Source organism: Pleurodeles waltl, chromosome 5 (genome assembly GCF_031143425.1).
Source record: "Pleurodeles waltl isolate 20211129_DDA chromosome 5, aPleWal1.hap1.20221129, whole genome shotgun sequence".
Lineage (NCBI taxonomy): Eukaryota > Metazoa > Chordata > Amphibia > Caudata > Salamandridae > Pleurodeles > Pleurodeles waltl.
The window spans coordinates 1,709,691,752-1,709,712,085 of NC_090444.1; the positions used below are offsets into that span (position 1 = coordinate 1,709,691,752).

Consider the following 20,334-nt stretch of genomic DNA (forward strand, 5'->3'; position numbering starts at 1 on the left):
ACATGTGCTAATCCTGTCAAAAGCTAATGTCCATAGTCCCTACAAACATCAGCCATTGTCATAAACATTATGAGGTACACAGCAGTAATGTCATATATGCTGTACGTCAGGGTCTACCCTGTGCCTGGGTCACAATAGCTGCAATGCCACCATGCAACATCCCAACTTTCATACTGTCAACAGCATTGAGGGGGAGGACTTATGTTTCCGGCTAGTGAAACACACCCGCACAGTGAGAAGAGGAAATGGAACAATGCTAGGACAATCAGTGCAATTCAACGTAGCACACACTCCCCAACATCAACGTTACACACTACCAATGCTGACACCTGTATTGTACCAATGCAATGCTATACATAGTATATGCTAGGTCTCAGCAACATATAGCTGGATGTGAAATATCAGAGACTGGGTCAGTTCCAGATTGTTAAGTGTGGTGCAAGTGCCATCAGAACACCCACAGCCAGTGCAAGGCCACAACATGATAATGGAAGTAGACAGAGGGTTGAGTAGGACAAGAAAGTGGCAACATACAATTTGGGCAGGACCTACACCTAGAGGATGTGACGCAGACAATTCCCCAAACTACCCACACTACATGTGACATGCAGGTGCGGCATAGGCCTGGAAGACTGCTAATCTTAATGACAGGAACAATGAATAGGAACTAAGATCACAATGTGCAACTAATAGGAAGGCAGGCACGTCACATTACAAATACCACAACATAGACACACTAATTGTACATTATCTCATTGCAGAGGACGATGGCTCTCCTGGGGATATGCCGGTCCTGGACTTCCCTGATGACATGGATGACGAGCTGACAAACATCAGCCAGCAGACCCTCCAAGATGTCCTTGGAACCCTCCAGACCCCACCTTCAGTCGCAAGGAGGAGCACAGAGGTAGCAGCCATCACAGAGGACCCACCATCCACCCCAATAGTATGACCCGCCAGCTCCAACCCAGCTGAGGACTCTGACGACACTGGCACCAGCTTTGAGAGGACTGTAGTTGGAGCACAGCGGGAGCTGGCTAATGAGGTGCGGGTGGGAATGCAAAATATGGCAGCCAGCCTAGAGGAGGTACATTCGTGCATGATGTCATCTGCAGAACAGGCAGCAGCCATGCAAGGGCGAACATCTATCTTGCAAGAACTTCAAACAAGTGTGAAGGAAATCAGCACAGCAGTAAGGGAGTTGACACAACAACTCGCACACCAAACCTTTCAACGTGTGCGCAAATGCAATATTGACCCCCTCAGGGCCGACCTGGCTGCCTACCACAGTGATGTAGCTACTATACTTAAGAACCAGCAGCTCCTCCTTGCTGTGGTACTTCCCTTAATAGTCCCACAGTTGGCAGCTACTGGGATTTCTGACTCCACGTCTTCAAACACTGAAGTGTGTGTTGCCTCTTGAAACCCACCACCAACAAGGGCAGAAGAGACAACACAGACATCAGAAGATGAAGACGTGGAACAGATCACCTTCACCCGTAAGAGTACCCGGTAGCACAAGTCCATGCCAAATGGCCACTTGTAATCAAGGTCCTGTGTTCCGTAACATGCCAGTCTTGCAACAGCTGCTCACAAGCACTGTTCTACAGCCCACTGTTTACCTTGACACTATGCTCTGTGATTGTCTCTCACTACCTCATTGGCAATTCATGTTTCTCTGCACTGTATGACACTTCACCCCAGCATATCCAATGACATGTCCTTTTGCACTTGTGTAGTATCACAATAGAAGGCGCCACACTAATGAACTCACAATCCTGGACTATGTAAATATTGCACTACAGCACTTTAAAATAAATAGCACTTACACAACCACTTTGTCTCTGTGTAATGTGACACATCAACCGTGAGAGAGATTAGTGATGTTTGCCTCATGTCAATGCCCATAGAATGTCAATACAACTGCATTGAAAGATTGTGGGCTGATAACTACGCACTTCGGTCTGGATTGTGCCATCATCTGCCCTTCCTGAGGGTTAATTCTGAAGTAAATAGACAAATTACAGTATAATGCTGTGTTAGACAGAATAAATCTGCTTCAAGGGATGTCTAAGCAGAAAATGTATGTCTTCAAAATTTTCTTCAATTGTTGGTGGGCCTCTGTGTGAACGTCACAAGATGTGCTTTCATTAATGTGCTTGTATGCATGTGTTGTAAATGTAGATAACCCTTAGATTCTATTCAGTGTGGAAATGAGTCAGGATATGTGTTTGTCATTCACAGAGCGTCTAATGCTGTGTGAACTTCCCTGAATTTTGGGACAAAACATCTCCCATGACAAACTATGCACAGGATAGATAGATAATGACAATGTTACATGAGTAAGCCATCACATGTACTGGAATGTTGGATACCACGTCCTGGTCACTTGTCTGTATACTACCCATGAGTCAGGCATTTGAAAGTGCTATGTAGGTACAGTGCTTGTTACACAGTCCCAAAACCAATCCAAAAATGTAATGTCACTCCACAGTTTGAGTCATATAAATGACCTATGTATCTCTTGTGCAGTGGAGGACCAGCAGACCAAGCTGCATGTGTTCACATATTTCCAGTGGTTAAATGCACAAAGGTGTCCAGTTCAAGTGTGTGGCCATGTGTACCCTGTGTCATTATTGGCCTCCATGTTGTCAGAGTTACATGCAGGTCTAGTCATGAGTCTGTGGAGCCATTCCCTGCATTAACAGAGTATCCTTCAAAGCAGAATTGACCGAAAGAGCCAAAGAGAAATTGACAGCACACATGGGGATAATCCAGCTATGGCACTGAAGAACTTTAATAAGGCTGACAGGGCAACCTTGGTGTGCTTAAAAACTTTATTGATCAGTAATAGGAAACAGGCAGGTTTCATCACAACATTTGTACACAGAGTGGCCTCTGAAATTCCCACTGCAACAGGGAACATCAGTGCCTCTGTGTTGATTAATCTCACAGCTAGTCACCACGCAAGCACCATTGGGTTGCAGCCAATGTGAATCTGTGTGTGGACCGTCAGGGCACAAACATGTTTTGTTCTTTCATGCACATTAGCAAACAATGTTTGCTGAGCTGGAGGCATCATACCCAATGGATGGATACAGCCATGGTACACTGTCACTGTTTGTCACTCATGCATACATGAAACCCAGACAAGGGATAGGGCCGGGATTAGGCCATTTGAATACATGTCCCAGAACAGAATACGATAAGTAAACTGATAAAACTATACTATACATTTGAGGATTCATCGTAGACCTACCAGACACAATACCCCAGGAGGAAAGTGAGGGCATGGAAAGCACCTATGAGACAAATGAAGCCACAGGGAACCTCTATGGTAACACAAAGACAGGAACCAATCAGGCTAACAGGATGCATGCTCTGTCAGGAACCAACATGAACAAGGCAAATGCACAGTGAGCTGACTCTGACTGGGAAAAGCTGTAACAACACTGTGAAAACTAAAATCTGTATTTGTGCTGTGGGCTGCAACATTACACAATAACTCAAGGCCTGTGTTAGACAAGTGATTTATACGGCAATGCACAACAAGGATATACATAAAATGGCAGCTTCTAAGCCATTCCAGGCAGCAGCAATGGCAGGGCAGGTTCAAATGGCTGGTCTGCATGGAAGTGCTCACATGTGTGTGCAGCTTCAGTCTCTCACAAGTCCTATAGGTGAGAATCAAGTTCAAAGGGCCAACAGTACCTTTCACATAGGAAGCAATGGACAGGTGATTACAGGTCCTGCAGACTACCAGGCAGTGCATAATCGGACCTGAAGTCCATGCAGACAGATGAACCCGGACTATGGCATGCCATACTAAAGAGGGAAGCACACTGGAGTCAGAATGTGAGTCTGGGTGTGTGTAGATGAAGGATTATCAGGGTACAAATAGTCTATTTACAGGGCCCCCTAGAGAAAGGTGGGGAGAGACTATAAACATGCCTGTGGCAGGACTTGTAACCTGGGTTGGCATGCGCAGGGCATGTCTTGTGAGCAATGCTTGTCATACCTGGGGCACTCGTGCTATCCATTTTCAGCTTAGATGGACTTCTTGTCACACAAGCTCCTTGCAGAGATAGCTGATGTCACACTTACTGCTGTCAAGGGTCTGGTCATACATTTCTGTTACCAATGCAATAGCACATAGCACAAGTTTTTTAACTTATGATTGATGTTGTCTTAGTTGTGTGCCATATGCTGCAATGAACCATGTTGACAACATGGATGTGTGCCATAGCTGTGCTACTCTGATATTGCCCTTCAAATGTGAAATGGAAAGGATATAGGTCATTTCCAATGTGTGTGAAGTTGGGTGTACATTCATACCCATCAAATGTGATGTGGCATTTTCAGTATCCTAATCTGTATGTCTGCAATGCTCCATGAGGCTAAACTCTGATTATGATTCCTAGGGATGCATAAATAATTACCCAGACCATGATTTAGTGATGATGTGAGGTGTTTAATGACATATGGTAAGACAGTGGTGATGGTGAGTAGAGTTAAAAGAAAATGTGTACAATGTGTTGTCTCCTACGCAATCCTGCTGCAGTGTTTGGATGGCCCCCCTTATGTTGCTGGACAACACCCTCCTCTTCCTCCTCTTCAGGCATTTGTGGGTCTTGTTCATAGAGGGGAATGTTCCTCCTTACACATATGTTGTGCAGGGTGGCACAGGTCAAAATAATCTTGCAGACCATTTCAGGTGAATATAAGAGGCTGCCTCCGGTTATGTCGAGGCACCTGAATCGTGACTTCAGGATGCCAAAAGTCCGCTCTTCTATGGTGCGTGCCCTCCGATGTGCCTCATTATAGGCATGCTCTGATGCTGTGCTTGGGTTGGCTAATGGGGTCATGATTCCAGGGCTGGATCCCATACTCCTGATCACCTGAAAGAGAAAATAAGTGGAAAATATTTTTATGTAGCTTGCACCATGATTATCACTTTGCATTGCAGTTGTTATCTTGTGTTGTCTGTGACTCATATGTGTTTGTGTTATTGTGTGGAATCCTAGGCTTCTAGGATGTACTATCAGCATTGGGTTGTTTAATTATCTAAACTGGTGTTTGGCTGATTGACTGGATATCAGCGGTATTTTTGTACACTTGCAGTACATTGTGTACTCCCATGCATTTTGTCATGTGAAAGAAGTGTCCATGTGTCTTCACTGGGGGTGACATGATACTTCCACACACAGAATTGATTCCACTGTGGTGGTAACACAGTTGCACTATATGGCCTGAACATCCCATACAATTCAACATATGTAATAGCATGTGAAAAACAACAGTGAGGCCCTTTGATTTGGCTAGGTCACAATGTACAACACATCTCCATAAGTTGGCAGTACTGAAGTGTTGACAATTGACAATGCACAAATATCCCATGTTTGACAAGTGCTAGACAAACCTATTTTTGTTCCCTCGCCGAGTTGGCTCCTGTTTAAACGTGTACCTACACTACTGAACCTGGACTAGGTAAGCTGGCTAACTTGGTTGTAGGGGTGAAGGTTTTAGCGTAAGAAGGTCCACGTGCCTGTACATCTGTTATGTATATGTGTAATTGTGTCAATCCGTATGTGTAGCAGTGTGCATTTTGCATTATTGTCACATCACTATGTGTGCTTAGCACAGCCCACTTGCTTATTGGTAGCGTGCAATGTCACCCCAGGAGTGATGTGAGATGTTGGTACTGCCTCAATGCTTTCATGTCACATTCATTAGAGTCATCATCCTCATGCTATGTGTCTCATGTTGTTTGACCTGCAGTTAAACACTTTACAGACCCCTTACACAGTACGTATTGGTTGGAAGGGTGTGTGATTGAGTGTTATGGATGTGATATTGTAAGATTTATCTTCCAAGTTGTACTGTCAGTTAAGGCCATGTCATTGTCACTGTGTGATTTTAAATTGGTCCCTTGTGGCTCTGGTGGGACATCTGTTGTTATTTGCATCTGTCATTTGTCCATAGGTGTGTATCCCATTGGGTCAGGATATCAAACATGACTACCACTGTCAGAACCTCAGTGTCTTCCTGGCCACGTGTCAATGTAGGGGTGTATGTGTTGTGTGTCCTACAGGGTTGCTGTGCATTGTCTATATATCTAGGTTTATCTACTTACCAACAAGTAGGCCATTGCCATATCGTCCATCCTGGAAGTGTTGATTGATGGTGCAGTGGCGGAAGATGAATGAATCATGTACACTCCCAGGATACTTTTCCACGATGTTGGTGATCAATCCCCGGTGATCAGCTGTGTGTTGGGGAAGCTGATGTGGTGGGGTGTGAGGGAGATGATGGTATCCAGTACCTTGGGTAGGAAGGCAGAGAATGAGGGCTGTGAGATCCCAGCAACCAGGGCACCAGTGGTTTGAAAAGAGCAACTTGCCAACATGTGGAGGACAGCTAGCAGCTTGGTCTCTGATGGGATGGTGTGGGGTGTCTGCAAGCTGGGTGCCAACTGTGGTTCAGTGAGGCGCAGCAGCTGCTGTACGGCCTGCCAGTTTAGTCTGTACATCTGGATGATGTCATGTTCTTTGAGACCATGAAGGGTTGTCCTGGTCCGGGATATCCTCTCCTGCCTTCGGCGTTGCCTTTGGGGTCACTGTTGGTGTGGTGGAAGCTGCTGCTGTTGGTCCTGTGCTCTGCGTCTTCGTGCATGCTTGATGAATAGCACCTCCATGTCTTCCTTTTTTAGCTCTGATGTTGCTTCTGTGTGTTGTCCTTAAGTGCTGGTGTGTTTGCCCCATTTTAATGCCTGCCCTGACCCAGAAGTAAATTTTTTACGCAAATCTGTCTGTGTGCCATTTTCCGACTCCGCCTCCCAGCCGTGCGGCGTTTTTGCGTGGTTGGATAAATATGGCGCACAGGTGTTTGAGTCATTTTTTGGACGGGAATGCCTATCTTGCATGTCATTAACGCAAGGCGGTTTCACGCATCCAGAAAATGACTCACATGGCGGAAATTTGACGTTTGCGGGGTCGGGCGTCAAAGTATAAATATGGTGTTAGGTTTGCGCCGAATTTGCATCAAAACTTTTGACACAAATTCGGTGCAAACATAGTATAAACATGCCCCTAACCGTGCCAAAAATCATTATCTACTTACATTTGTGTTTTTGCTATTATTACGCACCTTTTTGTCAAGAAGCAAACATTTCATAATGATACGTCTCACATTAAAAAAAAATCTTTTTTTTGTTTTCGTGCATTCTTTCTGAATTTATAGGAAGAAGTTTTATTGTAGCCTTCACCGAGAATTATGGAACTCCAGTCACCCTTGCACTAGAGCTGAGCAGTTATGATGAGCCATGCATGGTGCAGGTCACAGTCCCCTCTCCACCCTTCAATGAGACTGTGTACTTGGCGAAAAACAGCACAACAGAGGTGGTCCTATCTACAGAGTACATGCTCACTGCAGGTGAAAAATCAAGGAAGCTAGTGATGGTGAATTCAGATGTGGAGATTTCAGTCATTGCATTTAACAATGCTGCCTACACTGCTGATGCTTTCACCTGCCTCTCCAAACAAGACTTGGGCACAGAGTACTTCATTCTCACACCTGGAAATGGAAGTGGGCAAGGAAACCATTTTGCTGTTGCTAATGGGCAAGATGTTGAGACTGAGGTCAATATTACAGTGTCTGGCTCCTTACTCGTTGATGGAATCAGATATCAAGACAAACAGATGGTCACCATTACCCTGGCTCCACAAGAGGTCATTCTCCTCAGTGACAGTAATGACCTGAGTGGCACCAGAGTTGTTTCTTCAACACCTGTGGCTGTTTTCAGTGGTAATAAATGTTATGCGTCACCGGTTAGCGCTTGTGACTATGTAATCGAACAGCTATTTCCTGTGAAAAGTTGGGGGCAACAATTTGCTGTACTCCCGCTGATGACTAAAAATAAGCAAGACAGTATTATTATCATCGCTGCAAGACCAAACACCACAGTTGATCTTCGTACTGAAGAAACCACACTACAGTACCTCCTTCAACCTGGTTCTCAGGTCAGAGTGGACTTACAAAATGGGATGCTTGTGAATGCAACTGGGCCAATCATGGTTGGATATCTCTTCCAGGGGGGCGACAGTCCATTAGGATTCACAGTTGATCCTTTCATAACAACCGTTCCACCCAACAACTTCTCCAGGAGCTACTACAAGTTTGTTACCCAAGACTTTTATTACAACTACCTATTTATTGTGTCTCGCTCATCTTCCTCTTCATCGGATTTTCTGCTCGACCACAGGCCACTGAGTGATTATGTCCTGAATGTGAAGCACATGGAAGGCTTCACTGGTTGGGAAGTGAAATTAGAAAAAATGAGTGGGCAACATGAAATTTCTCATCAATCAGAAACATTTGGAATTTATGTATATGGAGTTGAAAATTTGATATCTTATGGATATTCTCTTGGCCAAGCAGACTCGTTTTCAGGTATTGAACTATTTTATTTTAAAATTATCATTTGTTTTTATTTCTGATTAAGTTTGATCTGTGAAAATATTGTGTTGTATGCACTTATGTATGTGCATTTGCAAAGCACAAAGCTAGCAAAGATAGCTAGAAAGCAAAAGAGTGCTGAACTTAGGTCAGAGCCCACAATATGATTCAGTATCTTTAACAAGAAGCAGAATGTAGCAGGAGGTGATGCCATCATTTCAGGATATAGGGTTCTTTGAAGAGAGAAGAATTGAGGTTCTTTAAATAGGAAAGTTGGGGCTATTTTAAATTTGACAGAGAAGTTATTCCAGATCCTGAGAGCATTGAAGGTGAAGGCCTGTTATTTGGTTTTATCATTTTACAGTATTCTGAGCCTAAGTGATGATGTCTTGTCTTCTGCCTTTCATCCTGATGATTTTTCACCCAGGTAAACAGGAGTGCCATTTCTGTTGTCTTGCAATATAATGTTATTATATTTCAATGATATTTTTGCAGCATGCTAATCATCCATAAGGGGATCCTGGAGCTCCTTAGCAGGTGTGTGAGGCCAGTCCCAGAGGACTACTCAAAAGCCAGGTTTTCAACTTCTTGTGAAAGTCAAGAAGAGGGGATGAGGCTCTGATGCCTTCTGGGAGGTAGTTCCAGGCTTTATGAGCCAGGTATGGGAAGGCATGCTACCTTGCTCTGCTTTTGTGTATGCATGGGGTGTGTGCTAATGAGAGACCAGCAGAGCGGAGTTGTCTAGATGATTGGTGTAAATTGTTTGAGTGCTTTGTAGGTGTGGGTCTCCCCTTGTGTATCAGGAGCCAGTGGAATTTCCTGAGGTGTGGTGTAGGCTCAACGTGGGAAGTTGAGGACTAGTCTAACTACTGCATTTTGGGCAGCCTGCAGTCTTCATGTGAACTGGTTTGTTATCCCTGTGCACAGGGTGTTCCCATAGTCTAGTGTGCTAGTGATGAGGGCTTGTGTGATCGTTTTCCTAATGTTAATGAGTTTGAGGGCTTTTGGGACTGGGATCCAATGTAGTTCCTTCAGCATTATGGTGCTGTGGTTGAACTTCTCCAGGCCTTTAATTAGACGAACTGTGGTATGGATTGTCAAGTTCTTCTGGATCAGATCTCAGACTGAAGACAGGGAGGAAATGTTTCAATTCATCAGGAGGGAAAGGTGATATCACGTTGTCTTAGTATTCTTTGCAAGTAGAGGGTAAAGTTAAGGTTGAATCCAAGCAATTTTGCATTGGATGGTAGGTGGTGGATCAAGCTTTGCAGGTTGATTTCAGCCAGTGATGAATTTGTGATTGTTTGCTCCTGTTGATAAGAAGGAGGAACTCTTTGTTGGTCAGGTTGAGTTCTAGGTAGGGAAACAGCTTCCTGTTCGGTGAGACTGGAGTACATTTTGAGTCCCCAAAATTCACAATCAGTTAAGCTTTTCCATATAGAGTTTTGTGTCATTAGTGTATTTATGGATCTAAATGCACTGACCAGTGAGTACGATTCTAAGGGGATGGTTGTAGAGGTTAAATAATAGGGGCAAGATGGAATCCTGGAGGATATTGGGAGGATCTGGGATCCTGAGGTTTCCATCTGCATGAATTGTTAGTGGCTAGTGAGGTAGGAGTTTTATCAGTGCAGAACTGTTTCTGTGTTTACAGTGCGTGGATCAGTGCTCAGCTGAGTGAATGAAAGACAGTGGAGAGGTCAAGAAGAACCTAGAGAAAAGGGTTATTTTTTTAGTACTTTGTTGGCTATGTGAAAATTGCTAATACCTGTTCTGCAGTGTGGATTGAAGCTTAGTTGGAAGTTTTAGAAGAGGTTGTTCTTGCTTATCTAGTTTTTGAGTAGATGAGAGACAATTGTTTTGGTGTTCACTTTTCTTTTCAGGGTGGTGGTTTATATGAAGAGAAGTATGTTGATATCTGTTGTTGGTTGGCAGGCAACAATGAGTCTGAATTTTTCTTGACGTGATTCAGTGGGGAGTTTTTTCACATTTAGGCTACCCTTGTAAGTTTGCTTTAGTTTGAAACAAGGAGTAGAGAATAGTGAGATAAACAGCCAGTCTGGAGTTGGCGTAGCCTTTCACTGCAGTGGTGGAGAGGCCATTAATATGAGGCGGCAGATGTTGTCTTTGGAGTGGGTAAGTATTGTGAAGTGTTGCTAGATGTTCGGGATATTAAAAGGAATTTTTAAAAGGTGTTCCATTGTCTCAGTACTTGCATCTTGCGTGGAGTTAAAGTCTCAGTGGAACCTATGATTTTTATTTTGAAGAGAAGCAGAGGCAATGAGGTCTGAGATTTGCTCTGTGAAGTCGTTGTGTCTCTACACATAATGTTCTCTGTTGAGAATGGGGAATTGCAGGTGAAGAGCTCAAACCAACATCCTGTCTTGTTTGTGTGGTCTGCACATCAGACATTTTAGCTTGTGGAACAGGAACGCCTAAGATGTGTGTGAATGTGGATGTGATCCATTTTTCTTTGATGACGAGTTCATCCAGATTATATTGTGCAATATTGCCTGCAATGTCAGGTGCATGGAGGACTGTAGAGTGTACGTTCATGGGCATGAGTCAAAAGGCTCGTTCTGTAGGTGCTGTGAGTGTGTTTGTGAGAGTGATATTTATGAGGTTCTTAGTGTTTGCATGTCCTGTGCACATATTGAAAATTGTTTCCCTCTGGTACAGGGGTTTTGGCTCTCAGAACTTCCTGCTCTATTAGGCCCAAGCTGGAGATGCCATTTCTTTTGTACCATTAGACCATTAGACTAAGCCACTAATATGAAAAACATTTTGTGACTGAGGACTTAAGAGGCAAATGAGGTGGGACAATCAGGGCCGACTCTAATTGTTTGAGGAGGCCACCATGAGGACCCAAGCCCTGCCTCTGGGCCTGCTGAAACAATGCTTGTTTATGGTTACAAGGGAGGCTGACCATCTGTTGGATGATGAGCCAGGGCAAAAAATGAGATTGCACTCTTACATATTTGTTTAGTTTCAGGCACTTGCACTTTGTGGTGGAGTTAGAGACCTTTGGAGATGCCACCTTCTCAACATTGTGTTGTTGCAATGCAATTCCTTCAATATATGTTTACAACACAATCACCAGGAGTATGATCTCGCATATTACCATAGCAGGCAAAGGGTTTGGTGTTGGGTCCCTTGTGACAATCCCTTGGGGTAGAAGATTTGCACCTTCAGAATCTTGTTATTGCATTTTAGAAAGGCTTTTATGTTGTTTTGATATGGAATCGTACTTTGCAGGCCTGTTTGATCCTTGATATTTTATATTAAGTATAGACTGATTTATAACTGTATCACAGGAATATGTGTACATTTTATAACATTTAAGTATCAATTTGTATGGTTTTAGGACACGTTCTGAACTAAACACTCAGTGAGTGTTTTCTTCTTTCACCTGCTTCCACTACTACTCAAAACTCAGAACTGCTCAACATGTGCTCTGTTGTTGGATTTACCATGTTACTAAGGTCTCCCTGTGGGTGTAAATGTGTGTGCATTATACTTTTGGGCTCAGGTGCAGTGTATTTACGCTTGCAGATTTTTTTCCAAGCCCTAAATCGAATTTAAATGAGCAAAGACCTTTGTGACAGGGGTGCCTGGGAAGTACCTTTGTGTAAATGAGAGGTTGATCTCGGCGTTGTTGACTGTCAGAAAGTTAGGAGCTGTACCGAACTCCTAGTGTCCACAGAAAGACTGAGCTTCATCGTCCTTGACATAACACATCTCTTGATGGCAATGTGTGCTCTTTCATTAACAGCTGTGCTGCAAGATTATGTTGTGGATATCGAGATAAGCTTTCCCAACGCATCATTCCTGGAGCCTCTCAAAATGTTCCTGAAAGAGCTAAACTATATCAATGCATTCTTAAACTCAAATGCGATTACTATAACCAGCATCACGGTCACTACAGGTAAGTGTCTATGAATTATACAAATATGGGTTGTGACTTTTTTAATCAGACTGCTAAATTTCACAAAGTGTGGAACACAAACTACACATAGCAGTCCACCATATTGTAACGTAAATTAAATACATGTGGACATTTTAAAAATGTGTTCTGGAGTTTGTAAACATGTTAATCGTGTATTCCATTTGCATGGTATATTTTTATGTTCCTAGGATAGTAAAATGCACTTTGACTCGCAGAGTATCAAAAAGGACATAATTTTTTAATTATTTGTTTGCTGCTTTTGTGAAAAGCTGTGAAATGTGTCAGTAGGCATGACACATTGACGAAAAAGTCTGTGAACGTAATGCAATAAATTAAGATATTTCCTCATAAATTGTGGTCGTGTTAATCTATAGGGAAAAACGTAGGTCTTCACTGTATGCCACCTTACATTTACATTAGTTGTTGGCCATCTCTTTCTCAAATGAATAGTAATTTTTTAAAACAGTTTCCTGGGGTCATAAGGACACTCATGAGTAAAATCGGAATTTGCGCCCAACAGGGGCTGAGGAGAGAGGTAGCTTTTATGATTTCAATTGAGTTTGTATTGTCCTTCTCTATTGAGATTAGTTATATGTCAGTGTATTGTTGACTTTCATATCGCCCTACAGCAATATTGTAGCCAAAATATCGGCTCCCATTTCATGAAGTATACATAGGTTAGTATAGACTTCCATTCTTAAATGGATCTACGAATCTTGAATGTCTAAGTATATTGTCAAGGAAGCTAAGTTTAATAGATCTATGCTGACCTGTATATAAAGTGATTGACGATATTTTGCAAGTCGATATTATTGAGGCAGCATTTGTGCAAGACGGTATTAAATTCACTAAAATCTAGTACATCACCTTCAGAGCCTGGTGCATGATAAGGCTTCTGCTTCTCATTAGGTCTCCCAAGGGCTCATTCCAGATGCAGAACACTGTAGGGGAGAGCATTGAGCCCAGCAGACTCTTTACCGACATCTGTGGTGATTTTCTGTTCTTGCCTTTCCCCATTTTCATTTAGTGTTTTTGGAAGGAGGAGAGCCATTTCACGATTTTCCCATCAATATAATAGGGTGTTCCAATGTCTTGTACATTGTACTGGATATGTAGACAGGCTTCACATTTGCCAAGAATGCACAGGTGCATCTTTTAATACTCTAATGGTGGTGGTTTCTTTCTTCGAACCTGGTCACAAACTGACTGCAATTGCTTTAACAAGCTTTAGCTCACTTGTGTTAAGCACGTGGCGATGCAGTTCACTATTTTCTTCCACATGAATATATGGTCGGTAATTAGTTGAAAAATGTTAGTTATTGTAATCATCTGAATGGGGATGGTTGAAGCTTTGTTCGATGCATACTATGACCAGGGCAGTCACAATGGAGTGGCAGAGGTGTTATATAGTTCTGTACTTTGCAGAGCACTGCGCCACTGCCGCCACTAAATGCATCTATGTAATAAACATGCATTGGCAAAGCCAATAGTCTCCGTCATGGAACATCAGTTTTATCAATTCAATTTTCTAGTTTTGTTAATTGAAATTGTTGCATTAATATTGAGCTTTATGTAAAGAAGATGTGCTTGCAGACAAAGAGGTGAATCTCCACTAAACACTGATACTGCCACTTAAATAAACAAAATAAGTGCCTCTTTGTTGGATATTCTGTTATATGTTTCTACAGCAAGTAACAGCCGCAAACAATTGAGATAAAAATATGGTGGAGTATGTAGGTAATTTGGTGGCCTTCAATATTGAAAAGTAATAAAAAGTTGAACCATTGGCTTTCCACTCAGAGGGGAAGAGCTGAGAGTGTAGGATCCCCTTTGCTCTGACAGCTAGAACAGAAGTGATTGAAATCATGTGAGAATTTGGGTTCTTGGTTAAGTAGGTGTAACCCTACTTAAGCAACAGCCACAAATCGTGTTAGAGTGAACCACAACAAATCACTAAATTAACCTGTTCTCAACTTCTGGTATATTGGCACAAAAGCAGTCAGGCTTAACTTAAAGCACCTTGTAATGTATGAAGTGAAAACACAACACTAGAAAAATCAGGCGCCATTTTAGAAAAATCGAGGACATTTTAATGAATTATTTGACACCAACAAGACAAAAATGTAACTGGTAGAACTGGAGATATGCATTTTTAAAGAGTCAGGTAAAACAGTGCTTTAAAACACAATGTGCCATCTCTGGTCATCTGGTCATACCAGACCAAGACATAATCACAAGTTCAGGCCAACTACAATGGTGCACAGGCTGGATAGAGGGACAAGCTTAGGCCCACTTAGAATTGTACCTTATGTCCTTGATACGGGGTGTTGTGCAACAGTGGTTCTGAGGAGCAATGCCGGATCCTGCACTGAGTTGAGTCACGCTCTGCTGGTTCCGATGAGGTGCTACAAAGGCTGAGATGGAAGGTATGCGTCAAGTTGTGTCATGCTGCGTCAGTTCCAATGAGGAACTGCGAGGGCTGTATTGTGTTGCGTTATGCTGTGTCTGGGTTTTTTTTGGAGACCACAGCTGGGCTGACAGAGCACCTTTATCCCCACGTTCAAGGATCCAGGTCTAGTGGGGCACCGACTGGGAGGATTAGGACTCACAGCAGGCAGTCCAGGTACAAGGTTCAATAGTGTTGGAGCTAAGAACAGGAGGCCTTCCAACCAGCTCTTGAAGACCCTTTTCTGGTCCCAGGTTCAAGGTGCAGGTCCAGTCCTTCATTCTTAGGTAGGAGGACTGCAGAGCAGCCCTTCGTCTGAGTCTTCAACAGGTCCAGCAGTGATTTGAAGAGTGGGTCAGAGTGTCCCATTTTCATAGTTGGTTCTTCCTTTGAAGTTGGAGAAACGTCTGGCGGCTTATCCTCACAGAAGTGTCTGGAATGTCTTGCCTCGTTGCCCTGGCCCGAGCCTCTCTGGAGACACAAAAGACTAGTGTGAAGTTTTTGGGTGAGAGATGAATCCCAGTCTTTTGAAGTGCTTTTTGGGCTGTGCACAGCTCTGCTTTCCTCTCCGGACTGAGACGCCTCATCAAGGGACACCTAGCCCCCTATTGTGTGTCTGTCATTGAGGAATATGCAAAGGCCAACTGCTAACTATACTCAGTCATGTGACCCAGGAAGAGCATGCAGGCACCAGATGGTTAGGACAAGAAAATGTAAAGTTTATAACGTGGCAGTTTCAGAATTGTGACTTAAAATCCGACTATACTATTAAAGAGGATTTTAAATCACCATTCCGCAGACACCAAGCATGAGCTTTCTACTTGCTCCCAATCAAAGGTTAGCATTTATTAAATGTAATAAGGTAAACCACCTGCTCCCAATCAAAGGTTAGCACATATTAAATGTAATAAGGTAAACCACCTGCTCCCAATCAAAGGTTAGCACATATTAAATGTGAAAAGGTAACCCAATGTAATGAATACACAATTTGTAAGTTTTTCCATACCACGACATGTAAAACTTAAAAGTACATGTGAAAATGTTTAATTACAATGCATCCTGCCCTACGGGTGTCTGGGGCCTACTTTATGGGTGATGTATATGTATTACAAAGGGAGTTTTATACTTTGCAAAGGGGTTATTTTGCTATATAGAACTGGCAGTTTAAAACTGTATACAGGGTGCAATGAAAGACCTGGGATAGGTTTTAAGAGTCTATGTGGCACAGTAAGTTGTGCAGAGCTACTATTAGCATTTAATTTACCAGCCATGGGTATATGGTATACCACTTTACTAGGAGCTAAAGTAAATGAAATATGGCAACAATGAGTAAGCCAATTTTACCATGTTTTTGTTTGCACAAGCTCATTAGCACTGGTTAACAGTGGTAAAGTGCACAGAGTCCTAAGGCCAACAAAAACTAATTCAGAAAAACAGGTAGGGAGATGGCAAACTGTTTGAGGGTGACCCTGCAGAGAGGGCCAAGTCTAACAGATCGTTTAAGTTGAACAGTGCCTTTGGTACAATTATTTCAGATTGTTTGGGGAATTTACTGAGGCACAGCTTCAGCTGGGGCATCTGCTGTGCTGGCATTTGTAAGTGCTTCCGCTAAGGTTTAATTTTTAAGTAGTGAGCATTTTTGCTCAACAGCCCTATATCATTGTACTGCAACCCCAGCAGACAATGTAGGATAGACCGACTGCCTCTACTGACCCCCTTACAAACTAGTCTTCTACTCCTCAGTTTACGTGGACTCAGGATAAGTCCTAGTCCTGCACACCCACTCTGCCAGTGACAGTCACACATTGTGCATATGACACTTGAAAACTGAGGAAAGTGTGCAGAAGAGGCCCCTTTATCAAACTTGTTTGTGTTTCCTTTTTTTATGTTTTTATTGGCTGGGTGGTAACCACTCAGAACTGCCCAGGCGTGACTAAGTTTCGTGAGTAAGGCTCTATCTGAATGAATTGACCGAAGACAAATTTGTTTTTTGATACTCACTTTGAAGTTAAAATGACTGAGGTCACTCATCCAAAGACCACGTATGTCCAACAATTGCTTAGATTCTTCAAAAAACTGATGATGCCCTTTGCGGGCGCTGCTGCTGTTAATTTCTGACCATTGAAGAGCCTCTAGAATGCCTGCCTGGTCCCTTTGAAGCTTATTGCACAGGTTAAGATAGGCACTGGCACCGACAGCCCGTTGGTCAAGTAAACCACGTTCGAGCCTAATCTGTGCAGCAGATTAATACCCCTGTAGGCCCTTTAGTTGCTTATAGATTTTTATGACAAGTTTGTTTAGCAAGCTTATGTCTACATGTTATAATGTGTTGTGCCTTTATGAATAGAACCTTTGAGTGTTGTTATGGGAACAGGGACATTCTACCTCAGACGGTTGTAAGGAGCTTTGCTGAGGTAGAGGTCACATCTATTTCCAGAGCTTAATAATCCATCTAGCTACTAATATCAGCGTCAGTACGTCCGTCACAACATTACACCTAGTAGGATTTCCGTGCCATAGGCGGGAATGATCTTAGCACTCATGACTTTTAACGGTGGCAGGAGGCTTGGAGCCATTGGTAGCTTTGGTGATTTTAACAGTGTCACCAGAAGGGTCAAGTCTTTTTCTTCAGTCTCTTTCCTTTGCTTCACAAAAGAGCATCCGGCATCAAGATAAACCCTTAGGTATTTATAACATTTATCCGCTGACATTTTACTACCATTATAGTGCCAGCCACCACCTGTGTGTTATAATATGGTATGTGCCAACTCTAATTATTCCAGAAAAGAACAATACACAGCCACCAGCGTGTTCTGCCATTTTTCAGATTGTCTTTCAAAATCATCTGGAGTGAGGGCATTTAAATCACTATACAGTTGGCTGATGGAGCAGGGTTCACTCCTAACCAGGCGGTCAAGCAGCACTATTTTCTGAAAACCCCCTTACTGATAAGTAAATCCTGAATTTGTAACTACTTAAAGAAATCTTTCCGGAATATTTCAAATCTATCCTGCAGCTCTTCAAATGAAAGTATCCCATCCTGCGCAAAAATGTCCCGAGCCTCATAATTCCACAGAAATACCAGGCCATTACTGGGGAGCTGTGGAAAATATCTGGGAGACGCGAGTTTCTTTGCATGTGATGAAAATGCCCCAACCTCAGTTTTTTTACAAAGTGAAACCCAGATCCTTTGTGTTCCATATACAGTCTTGAATCAGCATTCTCAAAGTAGCGGGGTTTGACTTGTCGCAAAAAAACGTCCTCTAGCTTCTTTCCCCAGCAAGGTCTCATATATGGATGGAATTCCACCCACCCCGCTGCCCACCCCCAATCCTTAAACAGTGGCTGCCCGATAATAAAGTTTTAAATCTGGTACTGCCTAACCACCTCTATCCCTGGGTAAAGTTAAATATTTGAATGCCCTTCCGGTTTTGGAGTATGCCCAAATAAGCCGTGTGATCATGTTATTCATGACCTTAAACAAGCAGTTTTTAACTTCGAGGGGGATAGCCCTGAAGAAATGCAATATTTTTGGCAAGATCATCTTGATAATCATACTACAACCCACTATAGAGAGATGAAAATGATTCAGTCTATGCAGATCTTTGCTTGTCTTCCCAATAACGGAAACTAAGTTGAATTTGACCCAGCTGACCCAACTTCGACATCATAGTAACTCCCAAATACACAGCACTCTCCACAACCCTATCATTGTTAAGCCTACATAGCGATTTATAACTATGTGAGTTTTGCTTCCATTAAGCAGGTAGGCTGAAAAACACCCAAAAGCATGTGCAGTAAGCTCTATATGCCCCAAGGCCCCCACGGGGCAGGGGGTCACTAGTGCCACGTCATCTGCTTACGCGAGCACTTTAGTGTCCCATTCCCGGAACTGCATAGGAAAAATCGAGGGATTTACCTCCAATTTCCAAATAAAAGTGTTATTATAGAGTGCAAATAATAAAGGGGAGCAGCCTGGTGTCTTGTTGACTTTCGATTTCGCCTGTCTGCCCCCCCACCTCAGATACAGTGTACCAGTAGGACTCTAAAACAGTGCCCTTATTGCCTTGATATAACCTGGCTCAATTAAAAAACAACCCCTAGCTAATCACAAAAAAATCCAGGAAACCCAATCAAATGCCTTTTCTGCAACCAGCAGTATCAAGTCCATAGGGCTCCCAGAAAACGCTGATGCATCAAAGAGTGTTATGACCCAGCGGGTGTGGTCTGTAGATCCTCTCTCCTGGATAAACCTCTGATGCCAGGGGGAGACTAATTTGCTGATCACTTGCCTTAGATGTGAGGCTAAGATTTTAGAATACATTTTTGTGTTGCTATTAATGAAAGTTATAGGCCTCAATGTCCCTGGGTCTTGTAGGGGGGGGTTTACCTTTTTTTGGAAGCAGAATATTGTTTGCTAAGGACCATGAGTCTGGGGCTGGATGGCCCTTTAAATATGATAGAATATAGACAGCAAATCCAAACTTAAGCACCAGAAAAAACTTGATAAAACTCTAGCAAAATCTTATCAATGGCTACTGCTTTTCCTAATGGCAAATCCCTAATAGCAGATTGTAATCCCTCCACCGAAAAGGAAGATTCAAGCTGATCACTGTCCTCTGGGCTAATTTTCCCAAAGGGGACTAAATCAACATAATGCCGTATATCCTCTTTTGAACTACCTGCTTTTTTTTTCTTTATATAGACTCTCATAAAATCCCAGAATTATCTCAGATTCCTTAAGCATCTGTAAAGGGGCTACCACGGAAATCCCAAATCTCCCTTATTTCAGACTGAGGGGCTTATTTACAAGCCCCTTGGGCTGCCATAGCATCACTTTTTTGAGGCATACACTGTGCCACACTTACAAACTGGCGTAATAGGCCATTGTGCCAGTTTGCAAAGCCCTGAGCCACTTATACCTGTGCCAGGTATAATGTATGCAGGGTGGGCGTTCCCATGTCAAAAGCCATGCAGAATTGGTGCAGTGAAATTTACCACATTTCACTGCGCTATTCTGCACCTTCACAGCATCACTTTTTACATGCCTGCTCAGAGCAGGCGTTAGAGTGATAGTGGGGATTGTAACTTGGGACCCTCATTGCATTGCTGGAGTAGCGTAAGATTACCAACATTGCAACTTTTGCGCCAACAGATGCACCAGAATTTCTGGTACATCTGTGGAATCGTATGCCATGGAGTGCTGCATCATTAATACAGTGCTACCATGGCGTCTTTAATGGGTCTGGGGCTGGCGCAAGAAAACTAGTGCATCAATGCTGATGTCTTTTTGCCTAGCTTTGACCACCAGCTGATGGCCAACCCGTTCACTATATTTGTAACTCTCCTTTTTCCATAACATATATTTTGCAGCAGCTTTCCTACTCAAAATGTCAGTAATCACTGCTGTAACCTTGCACCCCATCAACATCCACCCCTGAAGAGGCCACTGCGATTAGCTGAGACTCAGTTTCCTCAAGGGTCCTGT

At 43.0% G+C, this 20,334-nt stretch overlaps 1 protein-coding gene across 5 annotated transcripts in view; it reads left to right on the plus strand.

Annotated features, from left to right (window-relative positions):
* The window catches only part of LOC138296693 (adhesion G protein-coupled receptor F5-like), a 912,996-nt gene that overhangs the window by 301,566 nt on the left and 591,096 nt on the right, over positions 1–20,334 (plus strand). For all 5 annotated transcript variants that reach the window (XM_069236060.1, XM_069236064.1, XM_069236063.1 and 2 more), the window contains 2 exons: positions 7,240–8,448; positions 12,227–12,379. In XM_069236060.1, the coding sequence (XP_069092161.1) occupies positions 7,240–8,448; positions 12,227–12,379 (1,362 nt within the window). The remainder of the gene's footprint in view (positions 1–7,239; positions 8,449–12,226; positions 12,380–20,334) is intronic.